At 42.5% G+C, this 23,079-nt stretch overlaps 1 protein-coding gene across 1 annotated transcript in view; it reads left to right on the top strand.

Annotated features, from left to right (window-relative positions):
* Window positions 1-835: 835 nt before the first annotated feature.
* pdlim4 (PDZ and LIM domain 4) overlaps window positions 836-23,079 on the top strand; it is a 46,147-nt gene continuing 23,903 nt past the window's right edge. The window contains exons 1-3 of the mRNA XM_047606626.1: window positions 836-1,112; window positions 11,403-11,554; window positions 21,152-21,233. Of these exons, the coding sequence (XP_047462582.1) occupies window positions 1,020-1,112; window positions 11,403-11,554; window positions 21,152-21,233 (327 nt within the window). The 5' untranslated portion in view covers window positions 836-1,019. The remainder of the gene's footprint in view (window positions 1,113-11,402; window positions 11,555-21,151; window positions 21,234-23,079) is intronic.

Here is a 23,079-nt window from a genome sequence, read left to right as displayed (position 1 = left end):
TCTAAGCAGTGGCGTTTATACTTCTGAGATGTAGCGGTTTTGAATAGATGACCATAGCTAAAAAAAAATACATCATATCGCTGTACAATCGTGTGAACATTTTAATAATGATAAGTCAAAATACTCAGTTTGCAGTGCACACTATTAACATTTCTTAGTGTGGAAGTCAAAGGGTTAAATACACATTAACAGAAATCCAACATATTTTAGTAAAGGGATAAATGAAGGAAGAAGACATTGCTGTCACCCTAGTTGCACATGTTTGAAATAAAAAATATATATAATAATAATATTTGAACCTGTGTATTATCTGAATATCTGAATGCAGATTGATAATAATAATGCATATTTATAAATAGCACTGGGCTGTGTTTAATATAAAACACTTTTATAGTGTTTTATGTATATATATACCTACTATATATAGTAGGTAGGGGGTCACATCAGCTTGGGGGTCCTTGGTCTGAAAAAACCTTAAAGACCCCTGGTCTAAGTGTAATAATCTTACCTGCGGGATCTTCAGAAGAAATGAATGAATGACAAGTATTTTAAGCGTATAATATCGTATGGAACATACACAACACCGCGAAACCACGTATCTTTACAGCGTATAGCAAGGTGCATACCGAGTCCCGCATTTACACCTGTCCGCAATAAACTCATTTCCCAGACTCCTTCTCCCTGAAGCAGCGCCGTCCCTCCCACTCCATGTAGACCGGCCTAAGGTGGGCAGGACAGGCCCTCCCTCCCCCTCCACAGACCGGCTGAAGGTGGGTAGGACAGCCCGTCCTCCGACGTCAGAGGCGGCTTCGTTATTTAAACTTGAATCAAGAGGGGAGGAAAGTTTTCAGAGCCGGGACAGCGTTGCCTAGCAGCTAGGCGGAGGACTCGGGCCAGTTCCCTATTTTTTTTTTTACGCGCATTTCGAGGAACGTTTCTCCACTACTCTCCGTTTACCTGTCATCTCTCTAGCTGTATTCTTTATTTTTTATTTTTATTTTTTTTTAAAAACGCCAAACATGCCCCAGACCGTGACACTAAGGGGACCCTCTCCGTGGGGGTTTCGGCTGGTGGGAGGACGGGACTTCAGCACACCGTTAACCGTCTCCAGGGTAGGTAGTGGCCGTGGCCGCGCTGTGTTCTTGCGCCTGCGTGTGTTTTCATTCATTGATCCGTGCGGAAAGAAAAAGGCACGGAGAGGGGAGCCGGCTCATGAACCCGGCGCTTTTTCCTTTCAGTGATTCATTGAGCAAACGCCGAGCTGGGATGCGGGGAAAGTTCGCAGAGAGTCGCGTTGGAATATTTCAGACTCACTAGGGTCTGTTATCCCTATCGGCGGTAATTAAACAGGAGCTGTCCTCCAAAAGCAGACAGATGGTGGCGTCTACTTTCTGGCAGACAAATTTGCCAGCGCTGTTGTGTGAGTCATTGCATCTGGCCGACCATCACTTAGAGGAGTTCAGCATTGTCATACTCAGAAGAAGGTATATTTATATGCACAACCAGTCAGAAGTCTGTGCACATTGTTTTAAACCCTGGAAAAGGAGCCATCATTATGTTATGTTTATTTTATTTTATTTGACATGGACATCACACTTTTCTAAAAACAGAATAATCAGCAATGACAAATGAGACAAACCAAAAAATTAATAAGAATATTAAAAGAAAGTCCATATTTATACATGTGAACATTGCTGTTTTGCTTTACGCTCTCTGTTGAAAACATCCAGTTTTAAGTTGACCAGTCATAGTTAATATTGGGAGACGTGGTCCTCAGAAGGTCTCATGAACTTCCCCAACCCTCACAATGTGGGTCAGGAGTCAGTGGATCTGGCAGTAGCCAGCACTTCACCTCAGCCAAGGTAAACAGGGTCTGGTCCCGGTCCTGCTGCAGGGGCTAACAGGAGGGACGGAGGGGAGGGCAGGGGGAGGGCAGGGGGGAGAGCGGCGCTGACATTTGTTTTTCATCAGAGCTCATTGGTGCCGCTGAGGGATTCCAGGTGTTGCACCGAGCTGTACCGCCAGCTCCAAGCCGACCCTGTAACTACAGGGCTCTTGCACTTCAAACCAGAGGTGTAATTTTTGGATTTACTGCGGGCAATTAACGACTTTGAGAGAAAGAGATGAGCCGCTGACGCTTTGACCCAAAGTGCACCCGGGGCCCCTCAAAGTTTGTGATGACACGAAGTTTTCACTCGCACTGAGAGGTCTTGAGAGGTTTGACTCCATTGCAACTTTGGCAGTTTTTGCCTCTGCAAGTCACGGTCCAAAAAAAAAAAAAAAAAACTAAAATTTGCAATTTCAAAAGTCCAGAAATCAGATATGAAAAAATTCCCTTGCAGTTTTCTATTGGAAGAATCCAGCTTTCAATTAGTTTTCTTTTGGTCCAGTATAATTTACAGCAGGTGCTTTGCTCAAAACCAAAATGAATATGGGATATGTGTGAGACTACAATCTATTGGGAACCACTTGTGTTTCAGGATGATCGTAATCTCAAACTGTTGCTTAGTGCGTCTTAAGTGCATCAACGTATTTGATAACTTGTTCAGCTAGTTCAATGAGGGTACATCTTATCTTTAAACTCATTGTAGCTTATCGCTCAGTTTTTCACCAGTACAATCAGCGCATACCTGCATGACTGCCAATATTAAAAAAGCATTCCACGCTCGGGGAAGCCTTTTGTATGTTGAACGTTGCATAACTGTGTGATGATGGCACGGCTGAAATTAATTGCTGGTTACATTTCATGGACAGTTACATAAGAAAAATGGCAGCAAAAACCAACGCGCACATCGAGCAGACGCTTGCGGGAGTAAATTGCGGGGGATTTTCGGCTAATTCCAAACTCTTGGCTTGAAAGTTGGACAAGGAAGCAGCTGCTGAGATGCAAGCATATTTGGCAAAATAAGTCATGTCAGAGGCATAATTACACAGGGTCCTGGCAGCAAGCTAAAGGCTTTCTTTTTGCTTTCCACCAGCCATTACAAAGCAGTTCTGAGTCCAATTGACGTCATGAGCTCCGGAACATCAGCTGATGCCACAAAATTTGGTTTTCCTTGCAGGACGTGTTGATTGTTAAATCCTGCTATCTGTTTTTGGTGTGAGTGAATAAGTAATTGGCCAGATAATAAAAAATAAAATGAAAACCGAAAAGGAATCGTTTTCGCCGCGTGGGAGCTGATCGAATTGGATGCACGGTGTGATTCATTGTTGCTGATATACTGGAGCAGCAGCTCCTAAACCCGCAATTCATCACATGCTCCCTGCATTCCTGCTGCGTGGTGCATGCTCGAGATGGCCATTAAGATGTGTTGAGCGGTGACATGGAAAAGGGATAGGAAGTGTTTTCTGAGAGAAGGATGGTTTATGCCTCATGGTGTCAATAAATGGCTCTTGAGGGGGTTACCATTTATTTTTTACCATTTGCATATTCCTTCCTTCCTCTTCCATGTCTTTGTGCATATATATATGCGTGAATAGCACGAGACACCTGCATTTTGAGTTGTAAATACCAGAAAACAAGTTGTTACGGCAGCAGCTGTTTCTTTGCTTAAGGTGATAATGTCCCAGGATAAGCCCATTAGTCCCCTGGCAGCCCATTAGGCCTTGAGCCAGTTAAAGACGTGCCTGTTTGACTCTGGAAACATTTTCCCCTAGTTAGTGTGTTTGCGTGCACGCTGGGTCAGGTTGTTAAATGGCTTTGAGTGAATGAGAGATTGAGTGGCAGAGAAAGAGGAACATAAAGGAAAATAAAAAACACAGTGCGCATTTAGAGTGGGTGCGTTGCATGTGGCGGCTGTGGTAGAAGTCCCTTTGTACATCGATGTCAAACTCACTTCCAGACAGAAGGTGACGCAGGACACTTGTCAGTCCTGCCAGTTGGCAAACACTGGTCGTATAGACAGGAATTCACAACGGAGTGTTGAGTAAATACATTTGAATCCCCCTCTGACGCCTTTAAGTTCATACTGTCGCAGCACTTGCAGCTTCTGAAAGATGGACGATTTCTTCCACATTCTCTCATTTTATTCTGAAACACTTGCAGTGAAAGTAAATCAGAACGGCAGACTTACATATGGATGTTTGAGAAAGTTTGAGAGATGAGTTAAGTGTAGGGTTGGGCACTGATAAGATTTTATTGATGCCCTTATCAACCCCTCAAGTAAATTTTTTGGTTCAGAAAAAGTAGGCGTTCGTGGTTTTGTGTGAACAACAGCAATTTTTTATTGACTTTCTAAACAACAGATTGTGTACGAAAACAAATAGGAAATTGACCAGTGGATACTCTCTAGCTCTGCTCTGCAGAGACTTGGCGATAGCTGCGCTTGTTGACCGGAGATTGCCGACACATGGTATTTAACGACGTGTGTAGTCGACAAACGCTTCAGCGTGCTGGTGGAGTTGCCGCCCTAGCTCGAAATTACGGTGCTGCATAAGTTGCACGTTGCGTTGTTACTTCTGGTGAAGTGAAGCCACACTTTGGACAGTTTCAGTCTCTCTGCCATTTACTTAATATTTTACTGAGGAAGAACTTCGGTCATCCAGTAGTTTCACCTCTACATTCTAAGTTTGAAGCCTGAAAGCTTATTTGTGATGAAGTGTAATGCATCTGCTCCACCTGTAGCTTGTTGTATACAGTATACAGTAAGGTATCAGCTTACATGTACCTCAGGGTTTTCTTTTTTTGTTATGTCTCATGTGAACGGGAACAAAGTTCACCCTCCTCATGAGAGTGTGATAAGCTGGTGCTGGTAATCTTTGCGGTTTATTTGTGAGTTTAAGAGACAAAGAAAATCAATTGAATCTCATGGTCTATGTTCCCACTAATGAACCCTTTCTTCTCGTATTCACTGGAGTTGTGCGTCCTCCAGTCAGGCCAAGTCACGTTGCTTGTTTCGTAACAGAATTGAAATCACAAAACGCAAATTATAACTGAGCACATTAGCACGTCAAATGACTTAAGTGTCCTTTGTACCCTTTAATCTCCCGGTGTGCGTCTGTCCGGGCCACATACCAGAGACGGGACACATGACCTGAAGCCACATGGGGCTGTTTCTGGGACACTGCGGGTTATAATAGTCGGCTCTAGTCTTCTCTTTGGCTGCTCTTTTCTCCGGGCTAGAATTATAGATGATGCATGTCCACAACAAACTGAGCGAGAGATAACAGATGGTAACTCTCGAAGAATTTCCTGTTGTGGATGAAGCTGTTGTGTTCTTGAAGCAGTAGGGTAAGGGTGGGTTGTAGCTTGCTTAGCTCTTCTTCGTTAACGTGAGACGTGCGAGAGGTTCTGTTGAGATGGGAAGTTTTGGTCCAAAACAAATATCACGAGTAATTATAGCTTTGCAGCACATGATCAACGTGAAGGACACAAGGAAAACGGCAATTTGTGAAATTTCTAATTGTAAACAGCAGTGCAGATTGGAGTTATTTGCGTTTACTTCTACTTCCTGACAACATCTGAATTATCCCTAACCTTGTAACAAATCAGATTTCCAGGGACTGCTACAAATCTCCCATGACTAATACTGATGCATAGTGTTAGACTCATTCTGGAAGTACATGAATGCCTCACAGACAGCTTTTAAGCTGAAGTGACTCTCCCATTTCCCCATGTTCTCTTTCAAGTCCAAGCCCACATGTTTAATCATTAGCTGCAGTCTTTCTGATTGGTCTTGGCACGCTCGGCCTCTTTGTTTGAGTGTGATTAACGCACACCAGTCAGGAACCTCACACTCCACCCTGTGTAGAGGCTTTCCAAAGTGCCACCAAGGTCATAACCATGGTTCCTATCACAGGTCCAACAAGAAAACAAAGGCCTCTGACACATTGCCAGGAATTACTCACTGTGCGACTTGGTGCTCCCACCCCGGCAGAAAGAGCCTCTGAGGAATTTGCGCATGAAGTTCTTCTTGGCACAAAAGTTAAAAATAAACCACCAGTGAGTGTTGATTTAGAGATTTACAGGTCAAGAGACACCTGGACGATCAGTTGGGGCTGCGAGTTGCCGTACAAGATTAAACATAACTAGTGATTCAGCAGAATTAAAATCGCGGTAGTTCAATGTGAGTCAGAGCTTAACCACTGGATTATATAGTAATTTAAAATACGTTGTAACCGTGACATAGTCTTTTATACTGTAATGGGCCTTTGTCTAGTTTGAAGTTGCTCTCTGACTAATAAGAAAAAGAGAAAGGAAGAGAATTTACAGAAAATTCACACTGGACTTTTGGGGTTGATATCGATACCGATATTTAGGAGGTAAAATCTTCTGACATTGAGATTCTGTGAGGTATTTAGCTTGCTAGTCCTCTTGCTAACTTTGCATGTGTGAAGCTATGACTGTCAGGGAGTTCTTAATTAACTCCGGGCATTCAGTTATTTCACAAGCAAGTTAGCAACTTACTGTGAAGATGCCACTTGACTCGTCGCAACTGTTTGCTCAGACAGCTTTAATGCCTCCGAGAGTATTGTAAACCATGGAGCGTGCTCTCCAGGACAAATTTCGTGAGCACACCAGTTCTTAATTAGCAGCTTGTTCTGTATTATGTCCTATAAAGAAGTTTTCATATCATACAACATTAAAACCACTGACAGGAGAAACAAATAATGTTCTGCTGGGAATCTTTTGGACCTGGCATTGGTGTGAATGTTACTTAGACATGTACCACCCACCTAGATCAGACCAGGCACCCCCACCCCATGTCAGTGACACTCCTTGATGGCAGCAGCAGGATGCAGCCTGAAGAACAGCACAAGTGGTCGACCTGGCCTAGATCCCAAACTGATCAAGTATCTGTGGGATGATCCACAGAAGCCCCTCCCCTCAAAGACCCCCCACTAACAACACTGTGTTGCCAGACACCATAGGACACCCTCAGAAGAACCATTCTTGGATGAGTTTAGGAGGCACAAGGGAGACTTGCACAATATTAGCAATGTGGTCGATACCAATATCTGTGCTATTGGCAGGAAAATATATCGCTTCTCTATCGATGTAAAAGTGTCCTAAATAATTGTGTATTCTGAAAATTTTCTCAAAGGTAGCCATGGTTTAAATGTGGATTTGTGGTTTAGAGCTTGATCACTACAAACAATAGTGGAACAAATCAGCTTCATCGCACACAGTCCAGAGTATATCCGAACTTCTTCTTTGCTGTGCTCTCAAACGCACATGCTCTCAGTGAAACCGCACTGCGGCGCATATTCCCCAAGCCTCAGCACGCCACATGATGACTCCGTGTGACATGAGGCCGTCATTTACGAACCGCTCTATCTGTTAGCGTTTAACTGTGTCGCTGTTTGTGGAGCAGCCCCGTGTGGAAACCGAGCCTCTGTTTCCTTTGCGAAATTGCCAGTTCCCTGAGTTGTGTTCTGCGCGATCGGTGTTTCCATCACGGCTGCTTGTCTGATCCACATCGGTGACTTTATTGCTATGTAAAATGTGCCTTCTATCGGTCCTAAACACAGTGTGCTTCGCATATCTGTGAGCAGTTTGTGATGACTAAAATAAGCTGTTCTAACAATCATATAACAGCTGCATGACAATTATTAATTATCTAAATTAACTTTTAGTTTCTTTTGTTTTTGACAATTCTTTGCACATCTGTTGGATTTACTGGGTGAAAATTACACTTCAATTCTTACCATCTGTCATGAAGTCACTCAAGTGAAATCATTTTTGTGTAATTCATTGTCTTTTATTTCCTTCCAGAGAGGTTTGGAAACCACTTTTTATTATTCAGAGCAACTTTGCAACTTTGGTGCCTTTGCAACTCATTTAGCTGCAGTCACACGTGCTGTTTGTTTTCAAAAGGTTTCCTCTTGTTAGCTTTATTTAACCCAACAAACGGAGAAAGTGGAAGTCCTTTGTTACTATAGAAGTGGTTTCTTGGGAGAAAGAAGATGAAAAAAAATAAAATAAATAAATGTTGGTATGGCTTGCTCGCCCGGACCATAGAATTAAATCTTAATTAGAAAATGACTCTTAAAAGCTCTATAGACTTAAATCTTTACATTCTACTCTGAGCACAGTGTAAATATAGCACGCCGTGATTATGTCTGAACCACATAACTCTACATCATCCTTACATTTTCTAGTAGACAGGAATGTTCGTCCTCCAGTGACGACCTCAGCCGTGCCATTGTGGTTCTTGGCATGCCACTGTGTGTGTCTTCACGGCCCTGACCCTGAGGTGATGTTATGAGTGTGTGTGTTGGGGGTGCACAAACTTCCATCCACTATGACACAACCCAGGCACAAACCCAAGACGCAGACACACAAACACGCATTCTCACTGGGGGAGGTCTTGCTAAATGACAGGGGGCTCAAACTATAACCTCCAGTTAGCGTCTGTCAACTAAAGCACTGACAAACAACAATCTGTTCGGTATTCCTCCCAAAAAAAGAAAGAAAAAAAAACATTAGTCATGCTTTTGCTTATTTTAAGAAAAAAAACTTTAATCTTCGAGATTTAGATTATTGTTTATGTCAGATTTCTACAAGTGCAGCTGGAGGATAAAGTAAGCTTAGGTGGGTTTGCTTTTCCCTTGAGACTCTCAACTCACAAGCTTACTCACACTCCCCACAGTGACCTCTCAGTTTACCGGAACTGAGTCAGGGACATGTTGGGGGGCGGGGGTGGGTGGGGAGAGAACGGGTTGGGGGTCAGAGGCTGTAAATTAGGAATTCCACATCTGAACCACACGACTCAGCTATTAGTGCTTCATGGAGCGTGAACTTGTGTGCCTTTGCTCTTAAAGCGCTCTTCCCGGTAAGCGAGCCTTCTGCTCTTGTACAAGCAGCAGTTCACTCTTTTTTTTTTTGTTTGGATTGCATTCAGTCATATCTTAATTTAGCTTGGATTAGATTACTACTACCTGCAAGGCCTTATTGTTCCAAACACAATACATCTTAAAGGTTCAGCTGTCAAGGCAGAAGGTTTTGTCAGGCATTGTGCGCTCTGGTACTGAGATGAATGACCTTACAAATAATGCCACACTTAAAACCTTCATCAACAGGAACACCATCTTAAATCTTATGATCCCTTCTGTTTTATATACACTCAGACTTAGACAGGCTTTAATGATCCACAAGGGGATAATTAAGGGGCCTTTTAATCCTCAGAGGGTGGACTCTCAGTCTATAAATCCACAAACAGAACATTAATTAGCATTTAAGTAAAAATAACAAGTGTTTTCTAGTTTCAACCTTATTCATTAATGCACAGGATAAGATGTTACAATCCCTTGTGCCGACATCCGAGGCAAAACACATTTAGAAGCCGAGTCCAACTGAAAACCGACCAGCATGCTAGCAGTCAGCTACCAACTAGCAACCAACAAGAAGACAAAAGGCTAACTAGCCTAGTGAGTTCCAACGTCTTGGTCACGTTACCTTTAGCTTGCTCCCTACCTAGCATGTTTCCTCCTTACCCACAACCACTCACATGCTCACTCGTTCTGCCTCCAGGGACATGTTGTTTACTGCGACCCTCTATTTTCTCCCACGAATGCCCAGCTCACACAGGAGAGCAGTGGAGAATTTCACCTTCCACCTTCACTGCTCAGCTTCTGCTGCCATCTCTGCATATCTAGCTCTTTTTTCATTAGCCTCCTCAACTGTGTCTTCCCACAGACAGTAAGCTCAATAAAATACACTACTTTCTCTGGTTCTCTGGTTCCGACCACAACAGCAGGTAATAGGTAAAGATTTTAAACTTTTAGTAGATTTTATTATTCATTAAATTGACAAAAAGGGAAGTATGTTTGAGGTTTCGCCATCATTTCATTGACTTAACTGTTTATTGAGATGATAATCAGCGGATTAGTCATTAGTGAAAATAACCATTTTGCGCCATAGAATATGAAGATCCTTAAATTTTAGATAGTAGTTCCTATTAGAAGATAGTTTAGAAGATAGTTCCTATTACTGTTATGCAAGAAAATGAACACACTGTCACTACTATAACTCATAGGTCGTTTAACCTCCCAAGTCTATTTAGCATTTCCAGCTCCTTGCCCGTCTCTGCAATACTTGAGTTAATTGTTTTGGATCAATAAAGATGGAACACATCGAGCAAAGGTTAACTGAGGAGGTTCGGAGATATAAACATTTGCACGACTTGTCTACGTTTGGGTGTGTTTTTATGGAGTGAGCTGCACCAACGTTGGCTACACACATAGGTTACACCGTCTATGTCCCGCAGTACCCTGAATTAGCCTTTAGGCAATCTCAAAAGTCCAGATTTGTTTGCCCAAAAATTCCCCCAAAAAACACTTTGACTGCAGAAATTACATCCAGCTGCAGGAAGTCTCTTCACATTTAATGGTTGGAAAAATATAGACACATGCCATTGCTCGACATTGCGAGATGTGATGACAATTGTTCGCGTTACATTACATCTTTTTTTTTCTATGCTATTAAAGAATAGCAGTTTTACTGTGGAAGAAATAATTTCTTCTTCTTTCTGTGTGCCAAAGCCATATATCAGTCAGATACAGGCTTAGAAATAGCTGGGACATTTGTATGTGTGCGTAATAATGGAAAATTGATATCACATGTTGCTTGGTATGTCCATGAAGGTGAAACATACCCACTGGGACGCCCGCCCCCCCCAAATGCCTTCTCTCTACCTCAACCTCCCTGTGGGGCTCAAATGTCCTTAAAGCGTTTCAGGAATGAAAGATCACAGAGAGAAACCTACGCTGTTCAACCACTGAAAGAACATCTCCCGGATTAAAGCGATGCGGACACATGTTTTACAAGATCAAAAACGACAGTGACGAATCAAAAGAAGAAAAACGGGAGAACATATTGACCAGATGCTTGCAAATCAATCTAACATTACACAGACACAGTGGTTAAGGTTCAAAGTTCAAACTATATGCAAGCTCTGTTCAAAGTAGCTCCCTCCCAGACTGCTGAGTGATCATAAAATTGTATCTGTTTTTTTCAAAAGGGAAAGTGTATAAAACGTTAGCAGTTATTTCCAGATATTTCACCACCTTCAAAACTCCGAGCAAACCTCTCATTTCCCAGTGTCACTGTTGCTGGCTTTTGAAAATGTAAACCTAGAGTGCTGCCCAAGGCAATATCTCATAAATCAAAAGAGAGCTGCTTTTGTTGAATTTGGCCCCCGTGTTGACACTCCCACCACACTCATGCTCTTTTTCATTTCTTCCTTTTTGTCTTTCTTCGTCGCTGACAGTTTGACGCCACTTAAAACAGCTCTTTCTTTTCTTGGGTGTGTGTGTGTGTGTGTGTGTGTGTGTGTGTGTGTGTGTGTGTGTGTGGTGTGTGTGTGTGTGTGTGTGTGTGTGTGTGTGTGTGTGTGTGTGTGTGTGTGTGTGTGTGTGTGTGTGTGTGTGTGTGTGTGTGTGTGTGTGAATGTTATCTTTAGGTAACACCTGGCAGCAAGGCGGCTCTGGGTGACCTGTCTCCAGGCGACACCATTCTGGCTATCAATGGCGACAGCACGGAGCAGATGACACACATGGAGGCTCAGAACAGGATCAAAACCTGCACTCAGCAGCTCACACTCAGCATCACCAGGTACGGAGAATGTCCTTAACAGAAAAATCCTACATTATGTTGACTTCTTGACCCTGGTGAAGGTTAATGGATGGGTATATGATGTCAAATAATTGTGTTTGTATCAAAGAACCATAATGCATGTGGATGCACAAGTGTTTTATTAATTTTTTACACTGTCCTTAGGAGGATTTTAACTCCTTAAATAAAGTTAATGCTCACCCTGACTTAGATAAGATACTCACATGACTGATGAACGGTTTCACCTTCTAGAGATGATCACCCTCTATCTCTTGGAAATTGGTTCACGTTCCTAGAGAACAAGAATAAAGTTTGTTCTGGCCATGTCCCTTATACCTCACGAGAACCTCATCTGCCAAACTCCGCAAAGTCCTCGTAGGCCCCTCCCAATGAAGCAGACGTCACACGTGCTAAGCATTGTTTGACATGCGGGAGATGGACCACGAAGGACTCATTCGGACCACTCCATTTATTCACCACTCACCCACACACAGTATGCCGATCTCTGCCCAGGGCAGATTAGCGGTCACACTGTGAATATTAGCATCTGGGAGCTCACAGAGCATTTCCGGTAGCCGCTAGCATTCCCGATTTCCAATTTCTGACCACTCACAGAACAGTAACCGGACACCACACGAGAACAAGCTTCTGCCTTGTTGATGTGTCAAGAATAAGCCGTGAGAAGAAATATCTCTGTAACAGCCTTTAGAATCATTGCATTGTCCTTGTCGCTGGACAGCACAAGACATGGCTGACATGCAAATTAAATCAATTAAAACAAAAATCCTGATGCGGTTTGCCACCTTTACTTCTTTCACTATAGGTTACACAGCCTATACTGAAAGCTTGTCATGACACTACAAAGGCCTAGCTTATTAACTCCAAACCAGTTCATGGTTCAGAAGGTTTCTTCATGTTTGCTTGAGAAACCCCATGTAATGTCATGTCACACAATAACAAATAGCCCGGGGAGTTGCTTATAAGGGCTTGTTGACACACTCCCTTCTAAGCACGTCTTCCAGTGAGGATGGCCTGATGGGATTTATAAAGTTCACAGTAATTGGACAACAGGAAATAATAAGCATTAGTCAAAGTAATCATCACCACTTTGACCCTCTTAGGGATTTTGCACTGAGGCTCATTAAATGAGTTGAAGAACTTGACAGATTTTTTATTTTTATTTTTTTATGACTAAGGTCATTTACAGCTTGTCCATGAACACACACACACATCGTTTCGGTTTCTGGTCATGGTGCATTCAGCCTGGCACACTCTAGTCATAGCATCAGAACACAGTTTTATGACGCTTTAAATAATCTGCTCACTATCAAAGTCAATGAGGCCTGTGGACACGTTGCGTCAGACGGTGACCTTTGCAGATGAAATTAACAGGTCGATATTGTGCGTTTTACCAGTTCACAGGCTGGAAATGCGTCTTCTGCCCTTCAGACTGATGCAACATTTTATGAGGATGCATGCAGTTGACCTTAAGCGAAAGAGAGGCATGTTTCTGACAGCGTAGCGGAATGGAAATCATCCATGTAAACGGTTAATGACAGAGGCGGATGGTTGGGAGGTTGTAACCAAGGAAAAACTGAAATGTAACTTGCTTCCCGCATTTATATTAGATGGTTGCTTTGGGCTGCCAGAGCGTTGGAAAGTGCGGAGCGCATCTGGCAAACTCCGATCCCCGTCCTCTCAGATGAGGAACACTGTGTGGTTTCAGAGTCAGTTACAAGTGACAACTGCCAACTGGTGCTTCAGCTCTCTCCTTTTAGGGCAGCGGACGACACTCTCTTTCTCTTTCCCATAATGGTTTGGATCATGGAGTTGACTTCTTGCAACCAGACCAGTCAGATAAGAAAAGCTTCACTCATGCACCATCTCCAAATACAGTCTTTTTTTTTTTCTCTGAGCTGTATTTGTGTTTTATGGCATGCACTCTAGCATGAAGCAGCCCCCCCCCCCACCACCCTACGTCTATATATCAAACTGAGCGGCTGAGCGTTAAGTGGTTTGTCCACATAGGGATTGTAAATTTATTTAAGGATACATAAAGGAGCATTCAGTGTAATGACCAGGGAAGCTCGCAGGCTACAGCTGCATGAACGCAAAAAAGAGTGCACTCCCACACTTCACTACTTACACCTTAATCTTTCCAAATTTGACTTAAATTTCCCCTGAAACTGTGAAAACACATTAGAGAATGTGAGAAGTAATTTAGTGTGATAAAAAGCAGGACCACTTCATAGTGATGGATATGCAGCACATACGCAGAACTGATTCCATGTTGCTTCACGCTTGGCCTTTGTCTGGTTGTAGTCAGATTTGAACACATCTGTCATTATAAAGGTGATCCATCTACATCCAAGTGGGAAAATGCGTGTTTTTTCCCCTTCTTTTTTCTTTTCGTAGTTGTAGGCGGACACATTTGGTGTTTGGAAACTCTGGGATCATGACTTGAACTTCAGCTGCTTGTCAGAATGGGTGGGACTGAATGAAAAATGAAAACTCATTTCCGTCAATAGAAATAAAGGAATCAACTCCGAACATACGTTAATACGTAAATATGTTTTGAAGGATATCAGCAGGGGATGTTTCTAACTTATTTAAAAATGATTCTTCCAAATTCAATCCACAAGTAAACTGCCAGTCTATGTTGTTCACTGTACTACCTTAATTTGCAATTTAAACTGACAAGATAGGATGCATTTGGATGCAGGGCCATAAAACTAAAGGCCAGACGCGGCTCGCTGCTGGAATGTGACCTCTTCGCAGTATATTGCTTGAATAATTACAGTGAACAGCCCTGCTGCTGGACAGGAGGAGGGTAAGGCATGCCTGAGAGATAGGAAAGTACCTTTGGCGCCACTACAGAGTTGAAACGAAAAGCTCGTGAAGGGGAGGGTAGAAACAGAAAGATGGGATCAAGCAGAGGAAAGTCAGTGTTTTTGAAACGAATCTTTAAGTGTAAGATGAAGATGAGGGACAGAGACGTCTAAAAGATGGTGGAAATAATGAGAAAGAGGAAAAAGAAACAGAGATGGCAGTGAATTCGGGGAGGGGGGGGGTTAAAGTCGACTGGAGGAGCTGTGAATCAGAGAGAGCAAGTGAGAATTACACATGTGCTCATCTCTGCTTAGAAGGCAGTTTTACAGCCAACATGTTCTGGTTTATGCATTGCTAGAGATACAGTTAAGTCGCAGTGAATCTTTGTTTCTCTCCTGTGGATAGAGAACGTACAGCTCCGGAAGTGTCGAAATAATCTTTGAGTATTCCTGCAGGGATGCAACTTTTTTTTTTAAGTCAAATATAAATCAAGGCAGCACCTGTGTTATCCAGTTCAGTTATTTGCAGCCAGTAGACATTGCATTCAATGTCCTAAACATTGAGTGTAACTTTTTCCAGTGCTGCACAGGAAATCCTGTGTTAATAAACAGTAATGGTCACTATGACTGATCAGATAAACAAAATGCCACCTTTAAAATCTCATTTATCAAAAAGGGGAAAAAAAAGTTACCTCCAAGAAACACAACGAAAGAAATGGTCCTGGGAACTGTAACCCCTACCATCTGATCTCGGCTTGGGTGAGGAAGGTTCAAGCCCTGGTTCAAGCTCCCAAAAAGAAAACCATTTATTCTGGTGCGTAGAAAAATAGGGAGTGACTCGATGAACCCATGCTGACTCACTAGAAAATAATATTTTAGAGGACAGCAGTTCTCAGCACTCATTAAAGGACCGTGCCATAAAATACTCCAAACAGTCACAAGAAACGGGAGACCTGTAATTTTCTACTGCTGCCGATGGACAAATATATGAGTCCACACGTCTGCCGTGAACCAAAATTACAGTACGCTGGATGCATCTGAGCTTGAGGTCTTGTGTAACACAAGAGTGTTTCTTTGTAATGTGTCCACGTTTAGTTTCACTTAGTTTCATGACCCTCATTTTTCATCATTACCGTTGAGGAGCATTTTTAAAGCTGCTCAGCATCAGGAAAGATTTTTTGATCTGGTTCACTTGCACGCTAAAACGCAGTTACACCGATCAGCCATAACATTATGACCACTGACAGGAGAAGTAAATAACACTGACCATCTTGCGACAATTTAGTGTTCTGCTGGGAAACCTTTGGACGTGGCATTCATTCATGTGGATGTTATTTAGACATAGACCAGGCCCCCCCATCCGATGCAGCTTGACATAGGCGCACACAATAACCTGACCTCCAAATTCTGTAGATCCCAAACTGATGGGATGATCCACAGATGCCAATCCCCTCTACCCATAGGACCCAAAGCCGGCCTCTAACAACATTGTGGCCAGTCACCACAGGCATGAGTCATAATGTTATGCCTGATTGGCGTAAAATGCATCACTACAAACAAAATTTAGCGTGGCACAATGTCAACATTGGCATTTGCCGTGTTTATGCCTGGTGTTTGGATTGGCTCAGGGCATTTTTATGTCCCCCCATGCCTCATATATGAACGGCTTAAGAATTCACTACTATTGCTGTGTTCACACCTGGTCAAACAAACCAAAGGCTGGAGTCCAACACGCTGTGATCTGAATCAAACAGATGTTGCAGATGTGAAAGCCTCCTCCTTGGTGTGGTGTTGGGCCACGTAATGCCTCTGAAGCTACAGCGTTCTTTAACACTACCAAATGCTTTTCCCTCACTCCATGAGCACTATCTAGGGCAAGCTTGGCACTCTACGGTGGCTGTAGCAAATGCTTCACATCACTTTCATGCATGCAAACGTTGCTGCAAGCCCTGATGTCTTGGGAAGCATACCAAAGAAGAAGAAGGCGTGGTCATAAGTGGAAGGAACAGTAATATCTCTGTCTGCAGAAAAGTCAAGATTAGAACGATACAGACAAAAGCAACAAAGAAAGAAGTCAAGACATGGACAAGAAACAAAAGAGTACACTGAGGTCAAGAAATAAACATAGCTTTCAATTTTCCACCAGGCCTCCCCACTGATTCAGGCCTGTCAGCGCTTCGCTGTGAGTTGAAACACCCTTACTAGTTTTTGTTAGTTCCTGGCATTCGTGTTCAAATGGAGCTGCATCGTCTCACCGAGGAGGGAAAATGGCTGACGCCCCGTACACATGCAACGTACAAGTTCACTTTAAAGTCAGAGGACCTGGACCGGCACACTGGGCTCATTGGAGTGTGTCATGTCTGCTTTTCCCAGTCTGTATATCTTCAGACCTAAACAGAGCCTGTGAATACATGAACCAGCTGTGGAGGGAAAGCTTCTCCCCCCCGTTCCTCTTTTCTTCATCCCGTACTTTCTCCATCCCTGACCTCTAAGCTACCCCTCTCCAAACCTAAAATCCCAGTCCCCTAATCCCCTTTTCTTTTTATATCTTCATCTTTTTTTTCTCCCGTTGCTTCCATGGTGCCTTCACCTCTCTGCAGTTTCCGTCCTTCTGCCAGAGCTTAATGGAGAAAGCCATGTGGCTGCAGAGGCCTGAGAGACAGATGACGGTGGTTGGGATATGTGTTTCCACTGCTGGTCAGGCTTTTTGGAAAGAGTCGTGCTGGGATGGCAAGTTAAATGTGCTGAGAAATGACTCATGGTGCCTTCACTGTGTATGTTACTCCGACTGCATGTCTTGTTCTTGTATTCCGTAAAACAAAAAGTTAGATGTTGCCATCCTACGGTTGATGATGATTGAACTGATGGTTTACAGGTTTAACGCAGAGAGGGACATGTTTTGTTCTTTCTGGGGTTTGGCTTTCATTCCAGTACAATAGGGATGAATGGAATTTGTGTGTCTCAGAACAACATAAATTGCCACGGCCAACACAACAGCTTTCAGAAAAATCTTGGTGGTTATTCAGGATCGTCCGCAAACCTCACTATAAAGAGTTTTATTTAGAAGAGAGCATCACAAATTTCAGATTCTATTCATCTGCATTTTATTGGCAGATTTCAATGGAAAGGCATTAAAGGAAAATTACAAATGCATATGCTCACATAAGCATGTAACAGCGGTGGTCGATTAAAGCAGCAAACGGATTCAAACGTTCTCATGATGGCTTTTTCAGAGCTTTCCGGTCGAACTCACTGTGACTTTAACTTAACAGAGTGTTTTATACTTTGGTAACATAAAGAATAAAGGCAGTTGAGGATTCAACCGATGTGCAGGATTCAAAGGAACACTTATGCGCGGCCTTCGACGAGCCAAAAAACTGGTCAGCCTAGATGATGGTGCCGTGCGTAGGTCAAATGCTGACAATTGGTTGGAAGTTTAGCTCGAGCCAGAAAGGGAAAAACCATCATAAATCCAAAGTAAAACTCACTTTCACTTCTCGGCAACAGACTAGTCCAGTTTTTTCCGGTGCAGGGGCAAAGCTAAGAGACCAACATTGGTTAAGCAAAAACAAGTGGAGCCTACATTTTCAGCACTATCCTAGACTTGAAGTTTTGAGGGATGATGCTTTGTATGATTGCTTCATCCCCAAGTAAGGTGATATAATACATGTAATACACAGTGTGCATGTAGAATGAATACATAACGGGGCCCGGCAGGAGATTAATATACATGGATTATCATCTGGAGTGCAAAACAAAAGGAAGAAATGGAGCAGATGATTTTGAAGGAGAAAAGAGACAGAGAAATTAGATCTGCTCCTGCTGTCTCGCTTTGACTCCACGACCTGTGACTCACTGCTGAGGAATTATGCATAAGGCTGCATGGGACCAAAGGAGCAAAGGACTCCAACTGGGACAAAAAACATAAAGAAACCTCCAAAGGAACCATCTAACGCACGCCGCTCCCCTACCGGCACCGCTGCCTTCTCATGCCTTCATCTCGTCATTGCTCTTGAACTTTTTTTTTTTTGTGGTTATGAATGCAACATTAATGGCTTGTGAGAGGCTTTGTAGCAGAGGCTGTGTTTTGGGTGGAGGACGTGATCCTCCTTCTCATTTCCCTTCTTTCACTAATCTCGTCAACACCCAGATGTACTTTTGTTGATCGTACCCTCCGTGGCTTCTCTTTAAATGGTCTGTTTGTGCTCCCTTAAGAGAGAACTATTAAACTGCCACATTACAAAATAACACAGGAGCGACTCTGGCGGCGTCTGACAGATGATCACGCTGAAAACTGGCCTTTTACAGATGGGTGTGATCGAGCGAGGCAATGAGGCGAGACCCTAAGTGAACCCTGAAATGATAGGTGATCAGCAACATCTTAATTTGTACTTAGTTTTCAGCCACTCGTCTCCTCCCCGAACGCCGTGGTGCCAAAGTAAACTCATCGACCACTCCAAAAAACCAGAGCTCCCCAATCAGGAAATTAAACCTGTCAGGAAGAGGTCATGCAAGGGAAAATATGACCAAAGGAAAGTAGAGGAAAATCATCTTGACGACCTGAGACTTCTTTCAATTTTCTGTTCCGCTTTCTGTATATTTGCTTTTCCTTTTCCATATAATGAACTTTATTTTCATAATTCAGTTCTGCTTACCAAATTAAAAACACGTGCATTTCAATTAGGTCCTCATGTGGTTCCTCTTTACCGTTTGCCTTTTTTTGCTTTCTTTTCATTTTTCTGTCTTCCTTGTTTGACATTGGCGTATACAGTTATAAGGGGAGCTGATGGCTAGAAAGTCCAGGACCATTTGTATGTAGATACAGACTGACCATGTCTGCTGCGTCCATCAGGCTTCTCAGAGTGTACTTTGGCATTTGGAAACTAGATTTTAAAAGAAGACCTCACATTTTCTATAGCTTTGCAGATGATGTGATGATCTTTTTCAATACATCGGCGAATTTGAGATGGTATTTCCAGGCAGGTCTTTACTTCTGAGGCTTCAGAGATTTGTCCTCAGATCAGACAAACAGATGCAGAGAACTGGAAAAGTAGAAGCAAGACAAACTGGATTACAAAGACAATCAACAGATTAATGAGTGTTTGTCTGGTGCACTTATCCCTCCCATATGTTCTGGGGTGATCCCTCACACCCTGACTCAATGCTGGAACTGAAAATAACAATACACGCCATTGTCTCAAAGTCAATCTTGTGTGCTGCAGATTGTTTCTTTCTGCCGTGACTATTTATGTTTATTCAATAGTCGAAGTTGAAGTTGAAGGATGAAGTCTGCTAACAGCCAAAATTCCAGCTGTGTACCAGTTGTGTTTCAAGAGGAATATTGAAAATGAAATTAAAATGCCAAGCACATAAGAGAAGTCCCTCTTCATAGTGAACCTACCCTCGGTTTTATAACTCCACAATTACGGATGCACTTCCAAAATGTCAATTCAAATTGGCCACTTCAGACTTTCAATAGGCTGTTTGTGTGGTAACCATCACAACCAAACAAATCGGAAAACATGAAGGCATTCTATCCCTAAATCGTGGAGTGGATGAAGGGTTTCATCCTCCGCAGTAGCTGCTGCTCATCTGCCAGACACTCGGCGCCCTCACAAGAGCGCCCTTGATGGCAACACCTCCGTGGTTCATATCTGAAGCGTTGCCTCAGCTCAGCGCTGTGCCAGCTGCAGCTCCATGACCTCACCTCTTTAGACATCAGCTCTTCCCCCGCGTGGGGTCAACAAATGCGTGCACGCTCCGGTTTAATGGTTTTTCACATCTCTGTGGATGAATAGAAGGTAGGAGGGTGACGGAGAAAGAAAAAAAAGAGAACGCGCACACACATTCTGCTGTCCTTCATCGTGACGTCCTGTTGTTACCCTTTTGGAAGTTGGATGCTTTCCCACTTAACAGCCAACGCTATGGCAACCAAAGGCCGTTGAACCAAAGAATTCCCCTTCCATAGTTCATAACCCATGAAAAGTAAAACTTGCAAACTGCTATCGGCCTGGGAAATAAGTCTCACCAGAGCATTGTACTTTGTCTTATTAAAGGAAGAGATAAATTGTATGGATCTGAGCCTGGTAATAACATATTTTATCACTGCTGCAAGTCATGTACTGTTCAGTTAGTATATACAACTGGAGTCAATTACTAGTAGTCTAAAGAGGAGCGGAGACAGCCTCAGATACCAGTATTCCATTTATCACTACTTTTTGGAAAAAGAAATCTCAAAATGCTGTGGTGTTCTTCCAGCAGTAGCTCATTCGGTGGAGCTGCGATATGAAGAAGACGACTTTATCTGCACATCAGAGGAAGGAGTATGGAAAGTAGCTGCATCCCTTTTCGAAATCTAAATCCTGCCAAATGCAGAAATCCCCACACAGACGCTCACTCATAACAAAGTCCAGAATACGATTTGTTTTGGCACATGAACGGGACCTGCACGGCTAATATTAGATAACATATCATGTGTATATGGATATTATGTGACGCTTAAGCCGTCATCTTTCCCAGCTTACAGTCGTTCGAAGGGGGATTAAAGCAGGCAGCGGCGTGTTTGCTTTCCTTCATTTCTGGGTGTCTTTTCACGATCTGAAATAATTACACACTGCACATGAGCACTTAGAGGTGGAAATCAAATTCTGTCAGCATGAATAATAAAGAAAAAGTCTATCCTGCTCAGCTGAAATGATGGCATGTTTCAGCGCGTGGGTGTTAGGTGGCGGCAGGTTTATCTGACTCTCTCATGGGTATTGTCTTTCAGATCGGGATCGGGAGAAAGAGTGTGGTCACCGATACTTAGTGAAGATGGCAAGACAAGCCCTTACATGGAGCCCGACTCACAGGTAACCACTGTTTACTGGTGGAATCCCCTAAGAAGTCACACGGAGAAGCAAAAAAACGGAATAAATAAATAACCCCATTTATAAAATATATATGTATATATATATATATATATATATATAGATATATATATATATATATATATAGATATATATAGATATAGATATAGATAGATAGATAGATAGATAGATAGATAGATAAAATACAAAGAAGTACAGTGTGTCATTAACAGGGATTAAATTAAACCAAACTTAGAATTAATAAAAAATAATTATAGCTATTAATACATTTATAAAACGAGATTGTGTAGGTCACTGTAACATTTGATTGCCTATTTAATTATTTTATTTGTTATTTTTATTCATTAAATTATTTATTTATTATGAAATTATTATTATTATTATTTTATTATTATTATTTTTAAATATATATTATATCCCTGCATTTTTATATTTAATTTGTATTTTTTTCTTATTTATTTCATTATTATTATTATTATTATTATTATTATTATCATTATTATTGCTTATTGTGTATTTAATTCCATGTATACAGACTTTCTAAAATTCTCCTGCCAACCTATATTTCTCCTGTTTGAAATTTAATCAGACCTTGGTGGATTTTCCTCTTGGCTCCATTTTGCAATAAGGCTAGTCTCTGGTCTTACAAAGATTGTTTGTCCTGATTGTCTTCGGTGAAAGAGACACGATCCCAATGCATCATCTAAAATTAAATGCTTGGATATAATTATATGCATTTACCCGACCACCTAAACAGACAAGGTGGCTGATCGTCTTCGGTCCGATACAGCTGAATTTAGACTTTAGAAATCTACTGCTGCGGATTAGTGCCTTTTGCAACCTACCCGCTGTAGCCGCAGGAGAGGCTGAGTCACATCTGGGGTCATAACTTTATGGTACAGTTTGCTGGGTGTGAGAACCAAATCTTCTCGCTCTGTTTAGATGTAAACAGAATCCATGGAAACGGGCACAACACTCGATCTGTAAACTGCTCATACGCTGTCATTCACATGCCTATTAATGAGATAATGCATCCCACTGTCCGCTGGAATGGTTCTGAAATAGTACGCTGATTGTTCTCCAGATGTACGAGCTGCCAAAACGACGTTCAAGGCATGATGAACTCTAGCAGATGATCTTTCCCAAGTTTTCCAGTGCTGGCAGGCTAGCAGGTTTCTGAGCACGGAGAGAAGAGGAGGAGGAGGTGTCTGTGTTGTGTGAGAGCATGTGCGCACATGGGTTATGAGTACTGAGATTGTGCGACTGAGACGGACAGACAATGAGCATATTGTGTCCCGGATATGTGACAGATGTCTATTTGTCAAGTATTGTGGTAGGTGAGGAGTCTGGGGACTGATCTTTCGTGGCCTTTTGCCCTCGTTATGTATCCAGGCCTAATACGCTGGAATGGACGCACAAAAGAGCTGAGGGAAAATCCATCCATTCGCTGATAAGTCTGAATGTTATGAGTGGCAGAAAGTAAAAGTAGAAGAAGCTATGCAGTTCACTGTGGTTCACTGTGGTTGTCATCAGATGATTTCCCAACTGGAAAGTCTACAGCTTCTCTGGGGACTCTGAAACAACCAATAAATGAATGGATGTGGTGCGTTGATTAATTTTTGACCAAGTCCAATAAATTACATGTAAAAGGCAGAACTGTAGGTAAGTGAACCCCTGACAACACAACAGTGTATAAGAATCATTACATGTGTGAATCCATGGCTGCGTAAAAAATGTGAAAGGCTGAAGTCCATGACACATTAATTTGACTGTTGGCCGGTGTCAGGCCTTTGAGAGTTTTGTCAGTGTGTACATTGGCACTAGTCGG

Source organism: Mugil cephalus, chromosome 15 (genome assembly GCF_022458985.1).
Source record: "Mugil cephalus isolate CIBA_MC_2020 chromosome 15, CIBA_Mcephalus_1.1, whole genome shotgun sequence".
Lineage (NCBI taxonomy): Eukaryota > Metazoa > Chordata > Actinopteri > Mugiliformes > Mugilidae > Mugil > Mugil cephalus.
The sequence above is the reverse complement of the archived record's forward strand: the minus strand, read 5'-3'. Positions and strand labels throughout refer to the sequence as shown.